At 45.4% G+C, this 19,725-nt stretch overlaps 1 protein-coding gene and 2 long non-coding RNA genes across 11 annotated transcripts in view; 1 reads left to right on the forward strand and 2 right to left on the reverse strand.

The window, feature by feature from the left end:
* Positions 1 to 5,085: 5,085 nt before the first annotated feature.
* LOC307199703 lies at positions 5,086 to 6,336 on the reverse strand. The gene is made up of 2 exons (XR_013832143.1): positions 6,252 to 6,336; positions 5,086 to 5,345 (listed from the first exon to the last, which is right to left on the reverse strand). It is a non-coding gene; the product is annotated as an uncharacterized lncRNA (long non-coding RNA).
* On the forward strand, positions 5,961 to 8,583 carry LOC307199702. Its single transcript, XR_013832142.1, has 2 exons — positions 5,961 to 6,335; positions 7,098 to 8,583. It is a non-coding gene; the product is annotated as an uncharacterized lncRNA (long non-coding RNA).
* ELMO1 (engulfment and cell motility 1) overlaps positions 7,675 to 19,725 on the reverse strand; it is a 291,965-nt gene continuing 279,914 nt past the window's right edge. For all 9 annotated transcript variants that reach the window (XM_079947572.1, XM_079947570.1, XM_079947571.1 and 6 more), the window contains 3 exons: positions 15,620 to 15,699; positions 12,819 to 12,896; positions 7,675 to 8,889 (listed from right to left, as the gene is read on the reverse strand). In XM_079947572.1, the coding sequence (XP_079803698.1) occupies positions 8,689 to 8,889; positions 12,819 to 12,896; positions 15,620 to 15,699 (359 nt within the window). In that variant the 3' untranslated portion in view covers positions 7,675 to 8,688. The remainder of the gene's footprint in view (positions 8,890 to 12,818; positions 12,897 to 15,619; positions 15,700 to 19,725) is intronic.

The following is a 19,725-nucleotide window of genomic DNA, read 5'->3' on the forward strand; positions in this document are numbered from 1 at the left end:
GCCATACAGATCATGGCCTTCATGCATCTTTATCATTTTGATATACTCTGGCCACAATACAAATAACACAAAACAGACCCATTATTTCAGACAAGGTCCTCAGTTCTTCCTCTCACCTTCCCAATCAGCATTCACGCAGAGCTACTAAATTAGCAGTTAAATGCATTTTAGATTTCTTTCCTATGTAAGAAGACAAGGATTCTTATCCTTTTTAAGCTGCTCGCAACTTCAGTTTAAGGCACTTGTGACATACTGCAGAACCACATCTGCACAACATAAATCTTCCCCGCTGAGTTGTTGTTTTTTTAGCAGAGTGCACCATGACACGTCTGCTATGGGGGGGAAAGGAATCTGAAGACACAACTCAGATTCAGAGTGACACGTTCTTATATTAGGAGATAAAAACAGCACAGGATTTTTAATAAAAAAAATTCCTCATGTTATTTAACTCTAATCTAGTTAATAGTTGGTTCTTCCTCCTGGGTTTGGCATTAGAGCATTTAATTAAAAGGACGGAGTGCTCTACCTCCCTTCCCCCCTTTGTGGATTTTTACCAGAGTGGAGCTACAACAAGATTGACATAGATGACAGGTGAGCCAACATGTTCGCTGACACACAAAACCACAAAAGGACTGTAGAGGATCTTGCACTAGACTTGAACAAGGGAAAGTTCAGCAATGGAGCTTGTATGCTGTAGGTTCCATGTTCAGTCCTTGGTAACGCAGGCGCCAAGGATTTCATATAGGAGGGCCAGGCCTTCTGAGGGCTACTCACAGCCCAATAGTCTTCCACAGATTTCTCCAGCTTGGTGCCTGCTAGATGCTGGTGAAGGAAACCCAGTTACACAGCATGAGGACAGTGTCCTTCCTGGCCAGCCCAAGGAGACAATTGGTTGAAAGGGAACAACACGGGCCCCCAAACCCAACCGCTCATCCTGGAAATTATTGGCAGAAATCAGCAGCTTGCCTCTTACATTCTGATCTTCAGTGAACCACACACAGCTGACCCGTCACCCACATCTTATGCTCCACCCTAAGAAGAAGCTAAAGGGAAAGAGGAGAAGGAGGAAGTCTTGACCTATTGGTGCATCAATATCTGTAAGCTGCAGCAGGAATCTTCTGAAGTTGGTTGCTCCAAGCTGGTGGAATATTCCCACACTGGAAGGCAAGGCAAGGCAAAAAGCCAGGTAGAACAACTTCCAAAGAGATATTCCAGAGAGGGCAGATCTCCAAAAGTTACAGACCTAACCCAAGGACAGATGTTAGTGGCCATTTTGGCCAAGGCCCCCAAAGACTCCAGTTTTTGTTTAAAGGATGTTCCACTTGGTATTGCATTTTCCTTTATGTTATGGACAGACAATCATTAACAATAACAAAAAAACACCTGACTGGTTTCAGACCTTACCTCTTGCATTCACCACAACCAAGACAGATTGTGTGTAAAAAATGTGAAATTCAGCCTTAGGGTGTTGTTGTTGTTGTTTTTTAAAAAAACGTGGTTTAGAGTCTTACGGTATTGCTGTTCCAATGGACAAATGGAAGCTGCGTGTCTTCCTACTGCCTTGCTCTGTTATTGTCAAAGGGATAAATGAAGCAATTTGTTCCAAGTCGGTTCTGAAAGGTATCACCCCCTGCTGTACAGTGAATCACCAGCAGCTACACAGTTTGCTTTCTCCGTGTGGTGGTGCAGGGGGTTCAGCTGTGCGAAGACTGCAGACAGTCAAGTCAACAACCTGTAGCTGCAAGTCACAGGCCTCCCTGCACCAAATTACTTTTGCGAACACCTATGCGCACGATGTGCTTGGAAATATGCATCTTGCGCTGAAGAGAAAAGGCTAAGCGGAGGTTGGATGGTCACCTCTCATGGGTGCTTTAGCTGAGATTCCCGGGTTGGACTAGATGGCTCTAGGGGTCCCTTTGAACTCCACAATTCTATGATTCAAAATGTAGATATGAGACTCCACTACAAGAGTAGTTTAGAATGAGGGGGGAAATCCGCTCGGATAACTTACCTCAGGATGAAGCTCCTGAGTACAGTAATTCCCCCTCAAATGTGGAATCTATTGGGATTGGAGATGAATATTTAGAGTTTATTGCCTCTCCTGCTGTCCTGCACACATTATTCACCACTTCTGTTTCCCCACAAGGTCCCCTCCACAGGCACCAGCCATAGAACGAGCATTTCTTGCAGTGTCAGAATTGAATTGAGGAAGGGAGCTTTGTGCCCCATAAATGTGCGGCTTCATTTCTGCGATGGAGCAAAACAACCTGGGCAGGGACGACTTCAAGGTGTTTCCTGACTCATTCCTTCCAGTGGACTTCAGAAAGGCACAGCGCTTTCCTTTTCTCCAGCAGAAGTAGGTCAGGAAAGAAGCCTTCTCTCTCGCTGCCTTTCAGAGAGCTCAGCGCCTGCCTTGGCAGAACCAGGCAGAGACTCCGAGGGCGACTTAATTGCCCCAGGCAGGAAAAACACTTTGGAGAAAAGCCAGCCGAGCATGAAGGGAGGCCGGCCGGGGGGAGGCCTTGTTCCCGGGGTGCCAGGGGGCCTGGACAGGTCCCTACGGGGGGAGATAAGGCAGGTCAAGGGTGGGGAGCAAGAGCCACATGGGCCACAAGCTCGGTCAATTTCCTTTTAAATGAATGCTTCATTAGCTGAAGGGGTCCTCTCCACCCACCCCCTCGCTGCTGCTGTCCTGATTTAAAACATCTTTACTTGCAATTTCCACATACTATCCTTTTCTTTATAAGCCCGTATGGTGGGGTCGGCAGGAGAAGCCACCTCGCCTCATTGCCTTTTGTAAGGGCGTGTCAGAAAGTGGGTTTTACAGATATTATTGTTTTTGTTGTTGTTGTTGTTGTTGTAGTAGTAGTAGCAGCGCTGTTCACCTGAGGAGCTCAGGGGGCTCCATGATATGAAAACACAAAAATACACACCGTAGGAACAAACAGAAACAACACACCAGCCCCAGTTTAAAAGGCTATAGCCAAAGGATTTATTGAAGGCAGTTGTTCTCAATTAGCTAATTACTGAGGACCCCCTCTTTTTCAAAAGCAAGCCATGGACCCCTACGTCTGAAAATTTGGATAACTCTCTGGTAGTTACCTCTGCAAAGCATTTTTTTTTGGGGGGGGAAGTGGGGTAGCCCCTAAAAAGCAAAGGATTTTAGTTACAGTGGTACCTCGGTATCATGCAGAAATGGCAAAAATTTAGTTGGAGGTGAGGCAAGGGACGGGGCCACGGACCCTCAGGGATACGCAGGACCCCAAAATGGGAACCACTGCTTTTAAGGATCCCCTAATTCTTGCACTGATGTACCAACTTGCCTGCACATGAAGATCAATTGTGAAGGCTTTTCTCACTTGCCCACACCAAGTTTACTTAAATTGGAGAGCATGAAGAAAAGGGCTTTCTCAGTGGTGGCTCCATGAAATCTAAAGTCACTACAAGGTGGGCCTCCATCAAGGTGGTATACTTCAGGTCTTCAGAAAAGGTCTTGAAGACTCAGTTATCCCTGAATGAATCCTTTTGTGCTGCTGTTGAGGGAAGGAACGTCGTGAATCCCTAGGGTGCTCCGGAGAAGGGCCAAAGCTCGGCACTGGAGAACCTGCTTTCATCCGGCAGGAAGTGCCAGGAAGCAGGGAATGGTAGGGCAGTGTTGGAGAATAGCACTGTATGGGCTTAGAGTGCTGTCCTATGTCCCAAAGAGGTTTAAAGACTCTCTCAAGGCAAATCTAAAAAAAAAGTAGTATAAACACCGACAACTGGGAAACACTGGCCTGCAAGCGCTCCAAATGGAGAACAAAAGTGTCATGAGTTTTGAAGATGCTCAAATTGAGGATGAAAGGGAGAAACGTGCTAAGAGGAAGGCATGCTAGGCAAACCCTCACCGTGACCAACTCCTGCCTGGAAACCTACCTTATGTCCCCACTGTGGAAGGACGTGTGGATCCAGAATTGGCCTCCACAGTCACCTACGGACTCACTGTTAAGACCGTGTTCATGGAAGACAATCTTACTCGGCTACGAGTGATCGCCAAAGAAGAAGATGTCCCAAAGAGAGCTTGCTGTCCACTCACCAGCATTGAAGAAAGAGTCAAGGGCCAGTCTGGTTAGATTAGACATGTGGGATTGTGGGCACCCTCTTTTGCCTCGAGCAGCGAAATGCCCTGGACTGGTCCCGGGATTTTTAAATAGATTTTTTAAATTGTTAAATTATTCGACTGAAAATGGTGAAAGAAGAATACTTGTGTGCAATCTCTACACATGTCTAGATTTAATGAGAAGAGGGATCTTATTCATTTATTCCATGGGTGAGAGGAAAACACAAGCAGCTCTTGCTCGATTCTTGCACATGTGTGTGCGTGCAGGGTGTGTGATCTATGATCCCTTCCCATGCTTTGCATAAAGCCCCAATTACATACAAAGAACCTGAAAATTAATTGTGGAACTGCGATATGGGGTTCCGGGTACCATGAAAAAGCATCTGGGTGGCTTCCCTACCAATCCTTTCTCCTTTTTGTCCGGATCCTGACAGTGCTGTGGCTTTCCAGCAACGATGCACATACAGAACTTCTGGCATTTTCAGGGCTTTTTAGCACGTCGTAATCTCGAGTTTCCCCAACAGCCTGTGCTAACCCAGCCAGGTTGAAGGCCTGTAGGGTGCTAAGCATAGCCTGAAGGAGACTGAATTTCAATTAGAATCATACAGAAGCAGGTAGCTAGAAATCTGTCCTGCCTTAGACAGACTCATGTGGTTTGGTTTGCAGTCCAGCCTCTTTCTTACCTGCATCCAGGTATTTGTAGTTTATTGGTCTCTGACTTTATGGCCTTATTGGCCCTGCTTCTAGGATGGCATGCAGGAATGGAGCCTCGTGACCTTTGCGGTTCTGAGAGTGACTGCTGGGCTGGCTTGTGAAATGTTCTCTTTTTTTGCGGAGAGCTTTGGGCATGTGCATGGCATCACCTGCCTGGAATTGTTTACTGCCATGGTCAAGATAAACGCATCACAGAAGGTTTAAAGCAGTAGAATATTCTATTGTTTAGTTCCTGGTATTCCCTAGAGATAATATAACCACGAACAATAAGCTGTAGTGCCAATTCTATATATAAATCTTTGTTCCTAGTGCAATATCACACATAACACAACCTGATTGCTCATCAGGTAAAGTATGGGAACAGAGAAGCCTTCAGTCCCCTCTCTCAGTAGGCAGGCGACATGCCACAGAAAACATTCAATTTCGTGATGTGGTAGTCACTTAATATCCAGAAATCTGCCATGAATCATTCATTTCCATTCATTGTGCTCTTCCACATCTGTTTGATCATTCTGTAGGGCATACCAATCACCTCCAAGGGAGAGAAAAAATGTATTAGCTGCATTAAAATTTCAGAATGCAATTCTGTATTCGTTTGCTAGAACGATTCCTTTTCATCTCAGTAACTGAATCCGGCCCGTGGAGGGATGTACACAGAAGCTTTTGGAAGCAAAAATGCATCTTAACTCACCTCACCCCATGTATGCTAAAAGAAGTCCGTATGTCAAAAGATTAAATCTGGTACAATCTGACACTGTGGCAAAACCAAAGCCCAGCTCTCTGTCCTCTTAAAACACAAGACAACACACATAGCCTGATCACATGCAAGGAGCCCTTGTCAGGACAGAAGAGAATCTCTGTACACTGACATTTGCTAGACAAAGGTTGGTGATAAGTGTTGTCATCTGAACCTGGCACACTAATACCTAAGAACTGCTAAAGCTAGTCCCAGATTACTTATACCAGGCTTTGATGCTCATTTTTATCGGATGTGCCTATTCAAGTATGAATAAAATATAATGTTTTGAAAGTTAAAAATGGACTGTACACCAGGGATGTGTTACTGCTTTCTAGTTTTCTGAACATACTGGTGCGTGTATTTACGCAGCGATCTATTTCCTCTTTAAAAAAGATATTGAGGTTCAGGAATGTGCAGATTTTATTCAACAAATTTTCTCCTGTTTTTCTTAAAACACACACACACCCTCACAACAGCTTACAATACAATCGGTAGAATCACTGAGCAAACAACAGTACAGAAGAAAACTGATAAAACAAAAGGCAGCAACATAATGTACCAGGCAATAATACTAAAGTAATAAATTGGCTCAAAAGTAACACAGAACAGACCCAACAGGGAGGTGATGGATGCCACGGAAATGGAATTATATTCAGCAAAATCCCCTTTAGGATATTCCCAGGCCATTTCTCAACTCACCTTTACGCTTGGGCATAGCTGAATGACTCCTTTTCTTAGGTGACAATGAGAGCCTTTTCCCAAGTCTAATTGCTGTGTGTGCATGTGTCAGGGACTCAGCGGGAGCGCAGGGAGGAGAGGAGATGGAAAGCGAGGGGGAGCAATCCGAGGGCAGCGTAGGAGAATATGACAGCAGCCCGATAGATTCCATGAGCCTCTCCAGCGAATCGGAAGATTCACAGAAGGGGGCGCCGATGGGCAGGGCAAGGGGCGACCCAAGGGGGACACCCCAGAAGCAAGGGGCCAGCGGGGACTCCCAGAGCAGCAGTTGGAAATCAGGAACAGCTTCCCCACCAGAGCGTAGTGGGGGGGGAGGAGTCCCAGGTGTCAGAGCCCACATATGCACCACCAGCGAGAGAAGATGAGTCAGGGTTGACCACGCCTCCATCGGAGAGCGAGTTAACGGTTAAGAGGAAAGCTGCAGGCTGGGCGCGCGCGCCAAGTTCAAAGGTACAGGCGAGCGGCACAGAAGGTAGCCCGGATAGGGAACCAGGTCCTAAAGCCCGCCGGAAGGAGGGGCAAGAATCGTCAGGGTCAGCGTCAGAGGAGTCCAGGAAGGATGAGACCCTAGCGGGCAGGAGGGCCCAGAGGAGAAAGGAACTTAGGAAGAGGTGGAGCAAAGCGAGAGTCTTAAACTGGTGTGGAGGGGGAGGAGACTCAGACAGGACTTCGCCGGTCTAAGGTCGGGACGTAGAGCTGCACGCTACGGCTTTAAAATGGAGACTGAATCTCAATAAAGACTTTTGTACATAACTACAGCCTAGCGTTGGTCCTCTGTGAGCTGGGACCTGGAGGCAGCTCTGACAGCATGGTTCATCCTCCCTTCCCAGCATGCTGCAGTTTCAATGAAACTCCCCAACCCTCCGCAGCAACTGAGCTTTTAAGGAAGCCTCCTACTGGTGACAATGGGAGCTTCCTCCTAAAGCCTAATTGTGCCAATGGGGGAAGACAGAAGGTAGTGGCAGAGACAAAAATGAAGTGACTCAGGGGTACCTTCCCCCAAGAAATCACTATTGAAGGAATGCTGCCTTTTCACATTAAAAAAGGGTTCCTCAGCCTTGGTTTACTTTCATACATTGTCTATAGCTATAGACTTGCTAGAACCACATCTGGTTTGCTTGGTTGGATTACGTAGGTTCCTCTGTGTGGGGCTGGCAGCTGCATGGTCCACTTTTGAGGTCTGGATATCCTGATCGTCCCTTTCCAGCTCAATTATTCTACAGCTAACAGTCGTGAAGACTATAGCTATTTCTTTCAAGCCAGCTGTAACAGCAGGATGCTTTTTTACCCAACTCACACTTGTCCTGCCTTCCATCCATAAGGAGCAGAATAGTCAGAAATGAGAATGTACAAGAATCTTAGAATAAAGACAGAATTCCAAGAATCAGCACAAGTCCAATTTTATTCAACAGCAATTCTGATGGGAATGTTGGTGCATATTTCATCTCCAAGGGCAAATGTTCCAGGTACCAAACGGAAATTAACACACAGGTAATTTTTGAAAAAGTACACACAATACTATTTTTGTTCTTAATTAAATATATATTTGGCAAAAACAATTGTTCTGATGTTTTGTACAAAACCAAATCCCTTGGAAATCACATGTCTATACGGAAACCTGAATACATAGCACTTTTCGGTATCTATGGCGTCTGCCGCATTTGCACACAAAATAACCACAATCCCGCTCTGGACAAAAGACCCCCACCTTTTTTGTGATATATAAGTACACAATAGGGACACAAAACAGCAAGTGGCTTCGTTGAAAGTGTGGAAATCACGTGGGGGAGATATTAGATTAGAAATGTTTCCAGCAAAGACCTGTAGACTCATCGTCTTAAGAAACAGTTACGTGATGTAGCACAAATAGGGAAGGTGCTGGTGTTAAGGGACATGACAAATGGTGTAGAAGCTGAAAGCAGTGAATCATCTTCGTTTTCATTTTTGGTCAGCTCTTTAGCTGACTCCATGAAAAGAGACCTCTTGCCCTCCTCCACTTGCAGAAGACGTTCCTCTTCTCTGCTTCCAGTTAAAGCACCTGCAATGCTGGCTGTAGTCTGGGGGGTTGTGCGTTTTGTCCTTTTGTTTGGAATGTGTATCCCAGCATTTCAGAAAACAAGGAAGTTCCTCTTGGTTCGCCTTTCAGGTTGGAATGTTCATCAGATCTTGCCCAGTGTTGGTGAGAAGTTAATGCAAAGCAGTGCTTTTCATTAGCAGCGGGGAGGACGGTGCCAAAGGGAAAGGTAGAAAAGCAAGAGGAAATAAATGTTTTGCATCCCCCCCCCCAAAAAAATGAAGTCCAATGTGCATATATTGTTCTCTTCTTTAGAAAAACCAATCAACTCTCCAGTTATAGCACTTCCAGTTTAGATTGCAAGTCTCAGCAGTGTGAGTAGCTTTAGTTACAGTCATATACAAAGTCATAGTTGCTGGGTTCCTTTGGAATGGGAGGGGGAGCATCTGGGATCTGTATGTTTTCCAGGTCCAGGAGGCGCAGCTTTATCTCCATACTGAGCAGAGTGTCCAAGTCATTACGTGTCAGTTCACTCATCATATCCTTTCCAAGAAGGGCATTCAGGCCATCTGTCCACACACAGTACTAGAAGGGAAGGGGGGAGAAAGGGAAGGAAGAGCTGCGTTATTCCACCTTGCATAAGTGCATCAGTCTGCAAAAGCATGCCATATTCACTGCAGTCGGAATGTATAAATAAACAGCAGAAGCTCTGTGTTGCAAACATTTTGGCAGTCTGGGCCTATAAGAGAAAGGATGACGATGACAATGGCGATGATAATTATTATTAATTACTTATATCATTGCCATCTGATTGGGTTGCCCCAGCCACTCTGGGTAGCTTCCAACATAATAAAAACACAGCAAAACATAAAACATAAAACAACTTCCCAATACAAGGCTGCCTTCAGGTGTCTTCAGAAAGTTGTGTAGTTGTTACCTCCTTGACCTATGATGGGAGGGCATTCCACAAGGCAGGCACTACTACTGAGAAGGCTCTCTGCCTGGTTTCCTGTAACTTCACTTCTTGCAGTGAGGGAACTGCCAGAAGGCCCTCGGAGCTGGACCTCAGTGTCTGAGACATTCAAGTATAAAGGGCCACAACTGTTTCGGGTTTAAAAGTTCCTGACCAACGAACTGAATTGTGCTCGGAAACATACTGGGAGCCAATGTAGATCTTTTAGGACCAGTGTTATAGGGTCCTGGCAGCCACTCCCAGGCATCAGTCTGGCAGCTACATTCTGGATTAGTTGTAGTTTCTGAGTTGCCTTCAAAGGTAGTGCCACATAGAGCGCATTGCAGTAGTCCAAGCATGTCCCACTCTGTCAAAACAGTGCACAGGCAAGGTCTTGGCTGGGGTACCAGATACAGCTCGAAGACAGCTGCTCTGGACATAGAATTGACCTGTGCCTCCATGGGCAGCAGTGAGTCCAAAATGACTCCCAGGCTGCACACCTGGTCCTTCAGGGGCACAGTTATCTCATTCAGGACCAGGGAGTCCCTCACCACCCCCTGCCCCCCCAAACAGTACTTCTGTCGTGTCAGGATTCAGCCTCAATCCATTAGGCACAATCCATCCTCCAACCATCTCCAGACACTAACACAAGGACATTCACCTCCCTCACTGGTTTCAATTTAAGCAAGAGCTGGGTGTCATTGGCATATGGATGAACACCCAGCCCAAACCCCCTGATGATCTCTCCCAGTGGCCTCATTTAGATCTTAAAAAGCACGGGGGAGTGGACAGAACCATGAGGCACCCCACAAGTGAGTGTCCAGGGGTCTGAACACTCATCCCCCAACACCACCTAAGATAAAAATACTATCTTAGGTTATTATACAGCCAAGTTACTTTTCTTCAATGCAGCTTCTGATGTTGAAAATAGGGAAGAAGGGAGAGGTGACTTGTGTTTCTAGGGTAAATGTCTAAGACAGCACCTCTCACATTTCAGCTGTGGCAGAGATGCATGTGAACTGTATTTCTATCTGGAGCTCATACATCATTCTCAATACAGTGGCACCTCGGGTTAAGTACTTAATTCGTTCCGGAGGTCCGTTCTTAACCTGAAACTGTTCTCATCCTGAAGCAAAGTTCTTAATCCGAGGTAATATTTCTGGGTTAGCAGAGTCTGTAACCTGAAGTGTCTGTAACCTGAAGCGTCTGTAACCCAAGGTACCACTGTATGGGGAAAATGCGTCACTTGCCACCAAAGACATGACAGTGGAAGATCCACAACTGGGAAACATCCAAAGTTCTCAATGAATCAGAACGGCAGTGAAATAATTCTGGGGATGTTAAGTCACCTCCTGAGACTAACTTCTTTTAGGGAAGATGCAAAAAACCCTCTGCATCCAACCTCTTGCAGGGAAGACATGCTGTGGTCTAACCATCCCATGCTGGCCACTTCACTTCCTTTCTTTTGTGGAAGAATTGACTTGACATATATTATTATTAGTAGTAGTATTAGTATTAGTTTTACCATCATCCAGAGCCTCTTTTCTGATTGCAGAACTAGCTTTAATTTTGGATTCACTTGTTCATCAAAGTAAATCTGTGGCAACTAACCTGGGAGGGCTCATCATATTTAAGCGGAAGCCTGATATGCTACTTCATTAAAAAAAAGGGGGGGGGAGGTAAAGGACCTCTTACTGTTAAGTCATGGCCGACTCTGGGGTTGCGGCGCTCATCCGGTTCTATAGGCCGAGGGAGCCAACATTTGTCCACAGTTTTTCTGGGTCATGTGGCCAGCATGACTAAGCCGCTTCTGGCAAACCAGAGCAGCGCACAGAAACGCTGTTTACCTTCCCGCCAGAGTGGTACCTATTTATCTACTTGCACTTTGACGTGCTTTCAAACTGCTAGGTTGGCAGGAGCAGGGACCAAGCAACGGGAGCTCACCCTGTCATGGGCATTCGAACTGCGACCTTCCGAGAGTGAAAACCGGATCAAAACCGGTGCACTATGTCTTCATTTGGGGGTGTGTGTATTTATCCATCCATATTATGAAAAATGATGAAAAATGCTGAACGCAAATGGAAAGTAGATGCAAAACTGTATAATTAGTAATGCATGATACCAATATAAAGTCTGTAGATTATGTCATTGGCTCTATTTTGGGAATTGTGAGGTCTTGCATTGCCCTGAGCGTTTTAAGAATCAGAATTACGTCAGTGTCGCTGGACCTTTAAAAGCTACACTCTGGATGCTGGGTTCAGCTGTGAATACAAAACAAACGTTTCTCCTCCTTTAAAAATAATAATGGAAAACTGCAGCATCACCCTGAAGCTGACAGTTCCAGATAAACACGGGCTAAACAACTGTTTTAAATCAGCAGCAGTCCTAGGGGATTTCATGAACAACCATCAAATCCTATTCCATCAGCCACTCAAATTTCTTACTAAAAACCGTTTATGCAACTGTGAACAAAAGCGCTTGAATGGAACTGTCTAAAAATAAAGATTTCAATCATACTGGCCTGTGTCCTAGTTTACAAGTGGAAAATTAAATGAGCCATAGCAGTGTTTTTATCATATAAAGGATTCTCTTAGATTCCATGCCGAAAGATGAATTTTAAATTTAGCTGACCGTGTGTTACAAAATAAGGCTGAGCTTAAAAATAGCTAGAGCTCACTGTGCACAGCACCAGGCTGGGTGGGGGATGAAAAAATCGTTATATGAACATGACAAGGGACGAAAGAGGACAAAGCCAAACAGAATGTGCTCTATACACATTATTTTAGAAGAAATCATCCACACTGTAGTTAAAGAAGAGTTCTTGAAAGTCTTTGGCTGGAATTCACTGTAAATAGCATGGAGGTGGGGAGTCAAATAAAAAGAGGTGCTTTGGGTGAAGGATTGTGGAATCCACCTCAACAAATAACAGCCCAATAAAGGAGGAAATCCTCTTTGATTTTGCTTCTGCACTTCCCTGAACGTGGCTTCCGCTGTTATATTTACATTTTCTAAGAAGAGGATCTCAAAAAGCGCTATATCAAACAAAACAGCAGTTCAAACTGACCAGGTGCTACACTGTTTCTTCTCTTTCTTCAGCCAAGTCTGGGACCAAACCGAGGGAATGGAAATAATAAATCAGGACACTCGGTGGCAGCCGAGATGGTAAGTGAGGCTGGACATGAGCAGAGCATCTTGGGGAGAGAAGGTGAGCCCTCAATCTCTTCGCCACCTGCCTTTAGGAAGGTAGACCGTGGCTGGTTTGCACAAATCACGGTTTAGTGTGAATGCGCAGGCTGCCAGAGAGAAGCTCACAGCTGTTTTGTGGACCTTTCTGGAACATTTTTGCTGGGAACAAGTTTGTCTTAGCACTTACAAGGATTAGCTATAACCAAAGTACCCATGATCAGCTAAAGAGCATCTTGGAGATCTGTGGAAAAACCACAACATAGTCTTAGGTGGTTCTTCAGGAATTCCTGAAACTGTTCAGTGCTGACCAAAGTAATTCAACAAGGTAATCCCTCTTTTTCTTTTTAATACACAAATAGAATCACACACGATTTACCTCATGCTTGTCAGGAGCAATGAAATTTAGCTGTCCATTGGAATCGTACAAGATGGAGAATGCGAGCTCAAGCACCTCCTGAAAAGAGACAATGAAATATTTACCTGAAAAGGGGCCTAATATGAGTTTAACAAGTTTCCTAGGCTTGGTTCACACACTGTGATAATTCATAGTGTAACCAGTAATGGTTCTTTTAGGTGGACAGAGCAGCCTGCCTGGACAAGGCTGGGGTGGCACAGGGTGTCAGCAAGGTTCAACGCACCGGCAGAACCCATCAGGCGCTCCCCCCAGTGCACCCATTAACCACTGACCTCACCACCCTCCTTAAGCTGCCCTTCCCCAGTAAGCTGAAGCAACACTGGTGTAAAGGCGTCTGTCCCACCACATGGCAAAATTATTGAGCACAGCACCATGTGAATGAGAAGCAGGAAGCCTCGGGCTTGGGAGCACCTCACCCCCACCTGGCTGTGAGGAGGCAACTGGACGTACAGGTAACTCACAAATTACAACAGGTAACTGTCGTATCAAGCAGTTGGTCCCTTACCTTTCTTGCCCCGATCTGGCCACAGTGATCTATGCGATGGTTACCTCCAGGCTTGATTACTGTATACCTCTGGATACGAACAGGATCCATTCTGGAGCCCCCGTTCGCATCCTCAAGTAAGCGTAACACGTGACTGCGCATGTCGCGTTTCGCCGCTTCCGTGCATGCGTGTGACGTCATTTTGAGCGTTTGCGCATGCGGCAAAACCCGAACCCGAAAATACTTAACTTGAACCTACAGTGGTGCCCCGCAAGACGAATGCCTCGCAAGACGAAAAACCCGCTAGACGAAAGGGTTTTCCGTTTTTCGAGGCGCTTCGCAAGACGAATTTCCCTATGGGCTTGCTTCGCAAGACAAAAATGTCTTGCGAGTTTTTCTGACTTCCCCCCCCTTTTTTCTCCCTTTTTCTAAGCCGCTAAGCCGCTTATCCGCTAAGCCACTAAAAGCCGCTAAAAGCCGCTAAGCCGCTAATAGCGCTAATCCGCTAAGCCGTCAATGGGCTTGCTTCGCAAGACGAAAAAACCGCTAGACGAAGAGACTCGCAGAACGGATTATTTTCGTCTTGCGAGGCACCACTGTACTTCAACCCGAGGTAATGACCATAATTTGCTCTATGCAGGGCTGCCCTTAAAGCTGACACAGAAACTCCAGTGGGTGCAGAATGCTGCGGCAAGGCTCCTTACGGGGTCCTCGTCGTAGGATCTCATTAATCTAGTGCTTTACCAGCTGCACTGGCTCCCGGTGGAGTACAGGGTCAGGTTTAAGGTGCTGGTTTTGACCTTTAAAGCCCCACCTATGTTTTCAGTTGCTTCTGTTTTATATATAATCTGCCTTGAATAACTGTCAGGGAAAAAGGCAGGATAGAAATATTGTTGTTGTTGTTGTTGTTGTTGTTATTACCTGTAGTCAAGATTCCCTTGGACATCTTTGATTTAAAGGCTTTTTAAAGCAATACCAGGGTTGTTTATTGTTCTGTGGGTTGTTTTGTTTTTGTTTTTTTGCACACAACGTATTCAGATAATACAAGAAAATAACGAAAATGACATTTACAGTGGGACCATTTAGAATTAAAGCCAATTTCGAAGACCGGCAGACAGAAAAACGAGTGAATTAGATTATGTCCCATCAAGCTATTCCAGATAGCCTTGACATTGAGTACCCAAACAACATTGCGCTTATTTATTGCTAAGCGATCCCTCTGGAAGGATGGAAGCTGTATGCTGGCAAAGGGAGAGATGATGAAACCACCGGTAAGGACATTCTGCCAAATCTATTCTTTGCTTGCGGCACAGCATTCTGTCACTTCTGCTCTGCCAATGCATAAACACCAGAGCAGTTGCTATGCATAATGAAGGGCAGAAGGATGAAAATATCCTTTGGAAGTTCTAATCCGCTGTGAAACTTGGGGGAATGTGAACCCAAGTACTTTGCGCATAGAAAGAAGAGCCTGTCACTCCATCCAGACACCTCTTTCCAGGGCAAGCTGCAACTGGAATGGCTCCTCCATTCACACCCGTGGAGGGAACCAGCTCCCCTACATACCCAAGGTGCTTCTAGACATGGGTTTATTGTGCAACCTCAGAAGCTTGTGCACACAGCTTTTATGCAGGCCCACACTATGTCGTCATCATCAAAATGCCAGCCCTTCTTTTTGTTACATCTGGGTTTTCCTTCACCCCATCACCTAGAAGGGAAACCGTCCCATTTGCCCATTGGGAAAGCTGCTCTTGAAAGCGTGCTTCCAGTGTACAGTGGTAACTCGGGTTAAGTACTTAATTCGTTCTGGAGGTCCGTTCTTAACCTGAAACTGTTCTTAACCTGAAGCACCACTTTAGTTAATGGAGCCTCCTGCTGCTGCCACGCCGCCGGAGCACAATTTCTGCTCTCATCCTGAAGCAAAGTTCTTAACCAGGAACTGTCTCACAGCTATGGGATTGCTTTCCTTCTGGGGGCTTGTTAAAAGCTGAGCTTCAGGGACTGCTATATGGCTCTTCCATTTCACTTGGCTTAAATTGGGCATTCATAGAATTAATAATACTGTGTTTTCTACTTATGTAAAGATGTTATTCTGTTGGATTCATAGGGTGTTTCTTTAAGTATAGCTACCTGCTTCAAACCTCTGTCATGGAACAAGTTAAAAATAAAAACCTCAAAACGAATTTCACAAATTCTCTGAAGTAGAATTAACAAATGTGCTATTCTGTCAAATGCAGAGTTTTCTAACGAAGAAGTCGTTGCATTTTATTCAAAATGATACCTTGTTTTGTTTTGCTCCTTTCTCCTTCATGTGAGGGCAGTCCTTCCCTGTCACAACTGCTTTTATGTCTGCCACGGGCACTGGAGCAAAAGAAAAAGAGGGGGTGAGAGAGATATTCCAAGGTGTGAAAAAACTGTGGCATGAAACAAGAGGCAAGACAAAAGCGCTATGTCAGAAGTGACATCCCTTGTACCATCTTCCAGCATCCGAAGTGAGAAAGGAGCCAGAAAGATGAGATTGTATTTATTCAATTTATGTATCATTTCACATAAAAGAAATCCTGAAGCGGTTTACAAGGATAACATATGACAGACAACTTTTTTTAAAAAAAAACATTAAAATGAAGTTATTTTCTGAAGGGCAAGCTTTTTCCAGACAATGAAATGCTGATTTCTGAGGTCAAGTCATGGCTTCTGACGCAACCTGCCCACTTCTACAGACGAGGTCTCCACAGCTGAATAAAGTGCAGGAAGAAGTGTTTGACTCTTGCTGGTAGCTATGTAGAGAAGGAATAATAACTGTGCCCCGTTTCGTTTGTCTCAGTCCACACAAAGTACGTCAGGGGAAATCTTTCATGAATGCCCCTTGTATTATTATTATTATTATTATTATTATTATTATTAGTTATTCGCTTTATCTTGCCCAGGGCTCTTGCTCCCAACTCAGAAAGCTGCTCTTGAAAGATACAACGACTGATGGTATCAAAAGCTGTTGAGACGTCAAGGAGTGTCAACAGGAGACACTCTCCTCCTGACACAGGCCGCCACACAGGGGAACTAAGGTGCTCTCATTGCCCAAACCAGACCAAATACCTGCTTGTAATGGATCCAAAAGAATCATTCTGGGTCCTACTCCCAATAAGTGAGGATAGGAATCCTGTCTAAATGTTACATGTCTACATGCGTGTGTAGTTATGTTGCTTGTCAGAGGTAGCATCCATTTGGTATTTATGAAACGCAACCAACTTGGTCTCTAAGGTGCTACTGGAAGGAATTTTTTAATTTTTTTTATTTTAATTTTGTTTCAACCAACCCTCCATCACTGAATCCACTACTGCAGGGCAAAGAGCTGTATTTCCTACTGGAGTAACTTTCAGACCTCACCAGAATCATCCTAGCCCATTCTCACACCCAGAGGCTCCCCCCACTCCCAATCCACAGGCAAGATGGTTGTGTGTGGGCTGCATGAGTTCAGAGGACGGTGGTTTAATACACTTTGCAAAGGCTTGCAGTGGCACAACTCCCATGTCTAGGCTTGTACTGAAGCCCTCACACAAGCAGGCAACAATCGAGGCTGGGGAAAAATTTGTTGTTGTTGTTGTTTAGTCGTTTAGTCGTGTCCTACTCTTCGTGACCCCATGGACCAGAGAACGCCAGGCACTCCTGTCCTCCACTGCCCCCCGCAGCTTGGTCAGACTCATGCTGGTAACCTCGAGAACACTATCCAACCATCTCGTCCTCTGTCGCCCCCTTCTCCTTGTGCCCTCCATCTTTCCCAACATCAGGGTCTTTTCCAGGGAGTCTTCTCTTCTCATGAGGTGGCCAAAGTACTGGAGCCTCAGCTTCACAATCTGTCCTTCCAGTGAGCACTCAGGGCTGATTTCCTTCAGAATGGAGAGGTTTGATCTTCTTGCAGTCCATGGGACTCTCAAGAGTCTCCTCCAGCACCATAATTCAAAAGCATCAATTCTTCGGTGATCAGCCTTCTTTATGGTCCAGCTCTCACTTCCATACATCACTACTGGGAAAACCATAGCTTTAACTATACGGATAAGCATGCTCAAATGAATTAAGTCAGAGAAACAACATTCATAGCTTCAAATGCAAGCCAATTTGAGGCAAAAAATTACAACAACAACAACAACCTGCCTATGTGGAACTGATGTGGAAAGGCTGTGACAAACTCCCTTGCAATCTATAAATTTTATTTGGAAAGGCTTCATATGGCACAAGGTAAGCATCTATCCCCTCTTCTATTTGAGCAAGACTCAGCAGAGACATATTTTATTTTGTCAGTTCTCTATCCAGGCAACAAGCTGTTATATCTTGCTTGAAGTGACAAAGGTTAAAGCTATTATTAATGGCATTTCTTTGTATAGTAGCCTTCAGCACACAAAACTTATTCATGGGGCCTTAAAGTCAAGACTTGTCTTTTAAAATCTCCCGTCTTCTCTGTTTTCCTTTCTGCAAACTTTCCCCCCTTTCTGCATTCTTTCATGACAGAAGGTGCTCTCCTAATAAAGAGTACCCACACCTAAGGCTAGACACGTCGCTGTTTGTCCAGAAAAGTGGCCTGTGAAAACACCAGGGGCACAACTCACTGAACAGCTCCACCATACAAAGCTTCCGGAAGAACAAAGTCTAGAGAATTGCCTTCTAAGCTATGGAACGGAGTTCTGTATGCATGAAATAAAGAATGATTCTAATTAAAGGAACAAATCCCTCTTGACCACTAGGGCCAAAGCTGGTTCTGCGTGGGACATCTAGCAAACTGAATGCCCTTAAAAATACATAATAATGAACAACCCAGAAAAGATTCTACTACTATGGGCTGGGTCCCTGCTCATCCCACTCACCAACCCTCCTGCCAGTCCCCCCACACCAGCCCCACAGAGCTCCCCTTCCCACCCCCTGCTACTACTAAGCTTGTGATTCATCTTCCCAGCCCCATTTCTGAAGCCACGTCTCTTCTGTTGCTGCTTTAGAATCATAGAATCATAGAGTTGGAAGAGACCACAAGGGCCATCGAGTCCAACCCCCTGCCAAGCAGGAAACACCATCAGAGCACTCCTGACATATGGTAGTCAAGCCTCTGCTTAAAGACCTCCAAAGAAGGAGACTCCACCACACTCCTTGGCAGCAAATTCCACTGTCAAACAGCTCTTACTGTCAGGAAGTTCTTCCTAATGTTTAGGTGGAATCTTCTTTCTTGTAGTTTGGAACCATTGCTCCGTGTCCGCTTCTCTGGAGCAGCAGAAAACAACCTTTCTCCCTCCTCTATGTGACATCCTTTTATATATTTGAACATGGCTATCATATCACCCCTTAACCTCCTCTTCTCCAGGCTAAACATGCCCAGCTCCCTTAGCTGTTCTTCATAAGGCATCGTTTCCAGGCCTTTGACCATTTTGGTTGCCCTCCTCTGGACACGTTCCAGTTTGTCCATGTCCTTCTTGAACTGTGGTGCCCAGAACTGGACACAGTACTCCAGGTGAGGTCTGACCAGAGCAGAATACAGTGGCACTATTACTTCCCTTGATCTAGATGCAATACTCCTATTGATGCAGCCCAGAATTGCATTGGCTTTTTTAGCTGCCGCGTCACACTGTTGGCTCACGTCAAGTTTGTGGTCAACCAAGACTCCTAGATCCTTTTCACATGTACTGCTCTCAAGCCAGGTGTCACCCATCTTGTATTTGTGCCTCTCATTTTTTTTGCCCAAGTGCAATACTTTACATTTCTCCCTATTATATTCACTTTCACTGTCACCTTGATGTCCAAACCTCACCCCCCTCCTTTTGTGCGTCCCCCTGCCCACAAATCACCTATGGGAGCCTCCACCATCTTCTTCTTCCTCCTCCTTGCAACTCTACCAAGCATCCTTGTCACCTTTCCCCATCCACTTTTCTCCTTGCTTTCTTAAACTTTCCTTTGCACACAGATCCCCTCCATTCCCATGCCTCCTCCTCTGTCCTGTTTTGCAGTCCCGTTTGCACGCACACTTCACACTGAGCTATGTTTACTGTATTTTTAAGATGAAGAGAAGCCGGTCAGTTAGCTTGCTCAGCTAGTGAATGCTAAGTTCAGTTGATGTGTGCTGCACATCTATGCTAATCTCTTCTAAACTGCAGCACTGAATCTGGAACGTCAGTCACGCTGAAGACAATGCAGGATACCGAGAGTGAAACACAAGGTTGTAGGAAGGTAACCATGTAGGAAGGTAGCCATGGAGCTGGGACACGGGTGGTGCTGTGGGTTAAACCACAGAGCCTAGGACTTGCTGATCAGAAGGTTGGCGGTTCGAATCCCCGCGACGGGGTGAGCTCAGTCCCTGTTCCTGCCAACCTAGCAGTTCAAAAGCATGTCAAAGTGCAAATAGATAAATAG

Source organism: Podarcis cretensis, assembly GCF_951804945.1.
Source record: "Podarcis cretensis genome assembly, chromosome: 12".
NCBI lineage: Eukaryota > Metazoa > Chordata > Lepidosauria > Squamata > Lacertidae > Podarcis > Podarcis cretensis.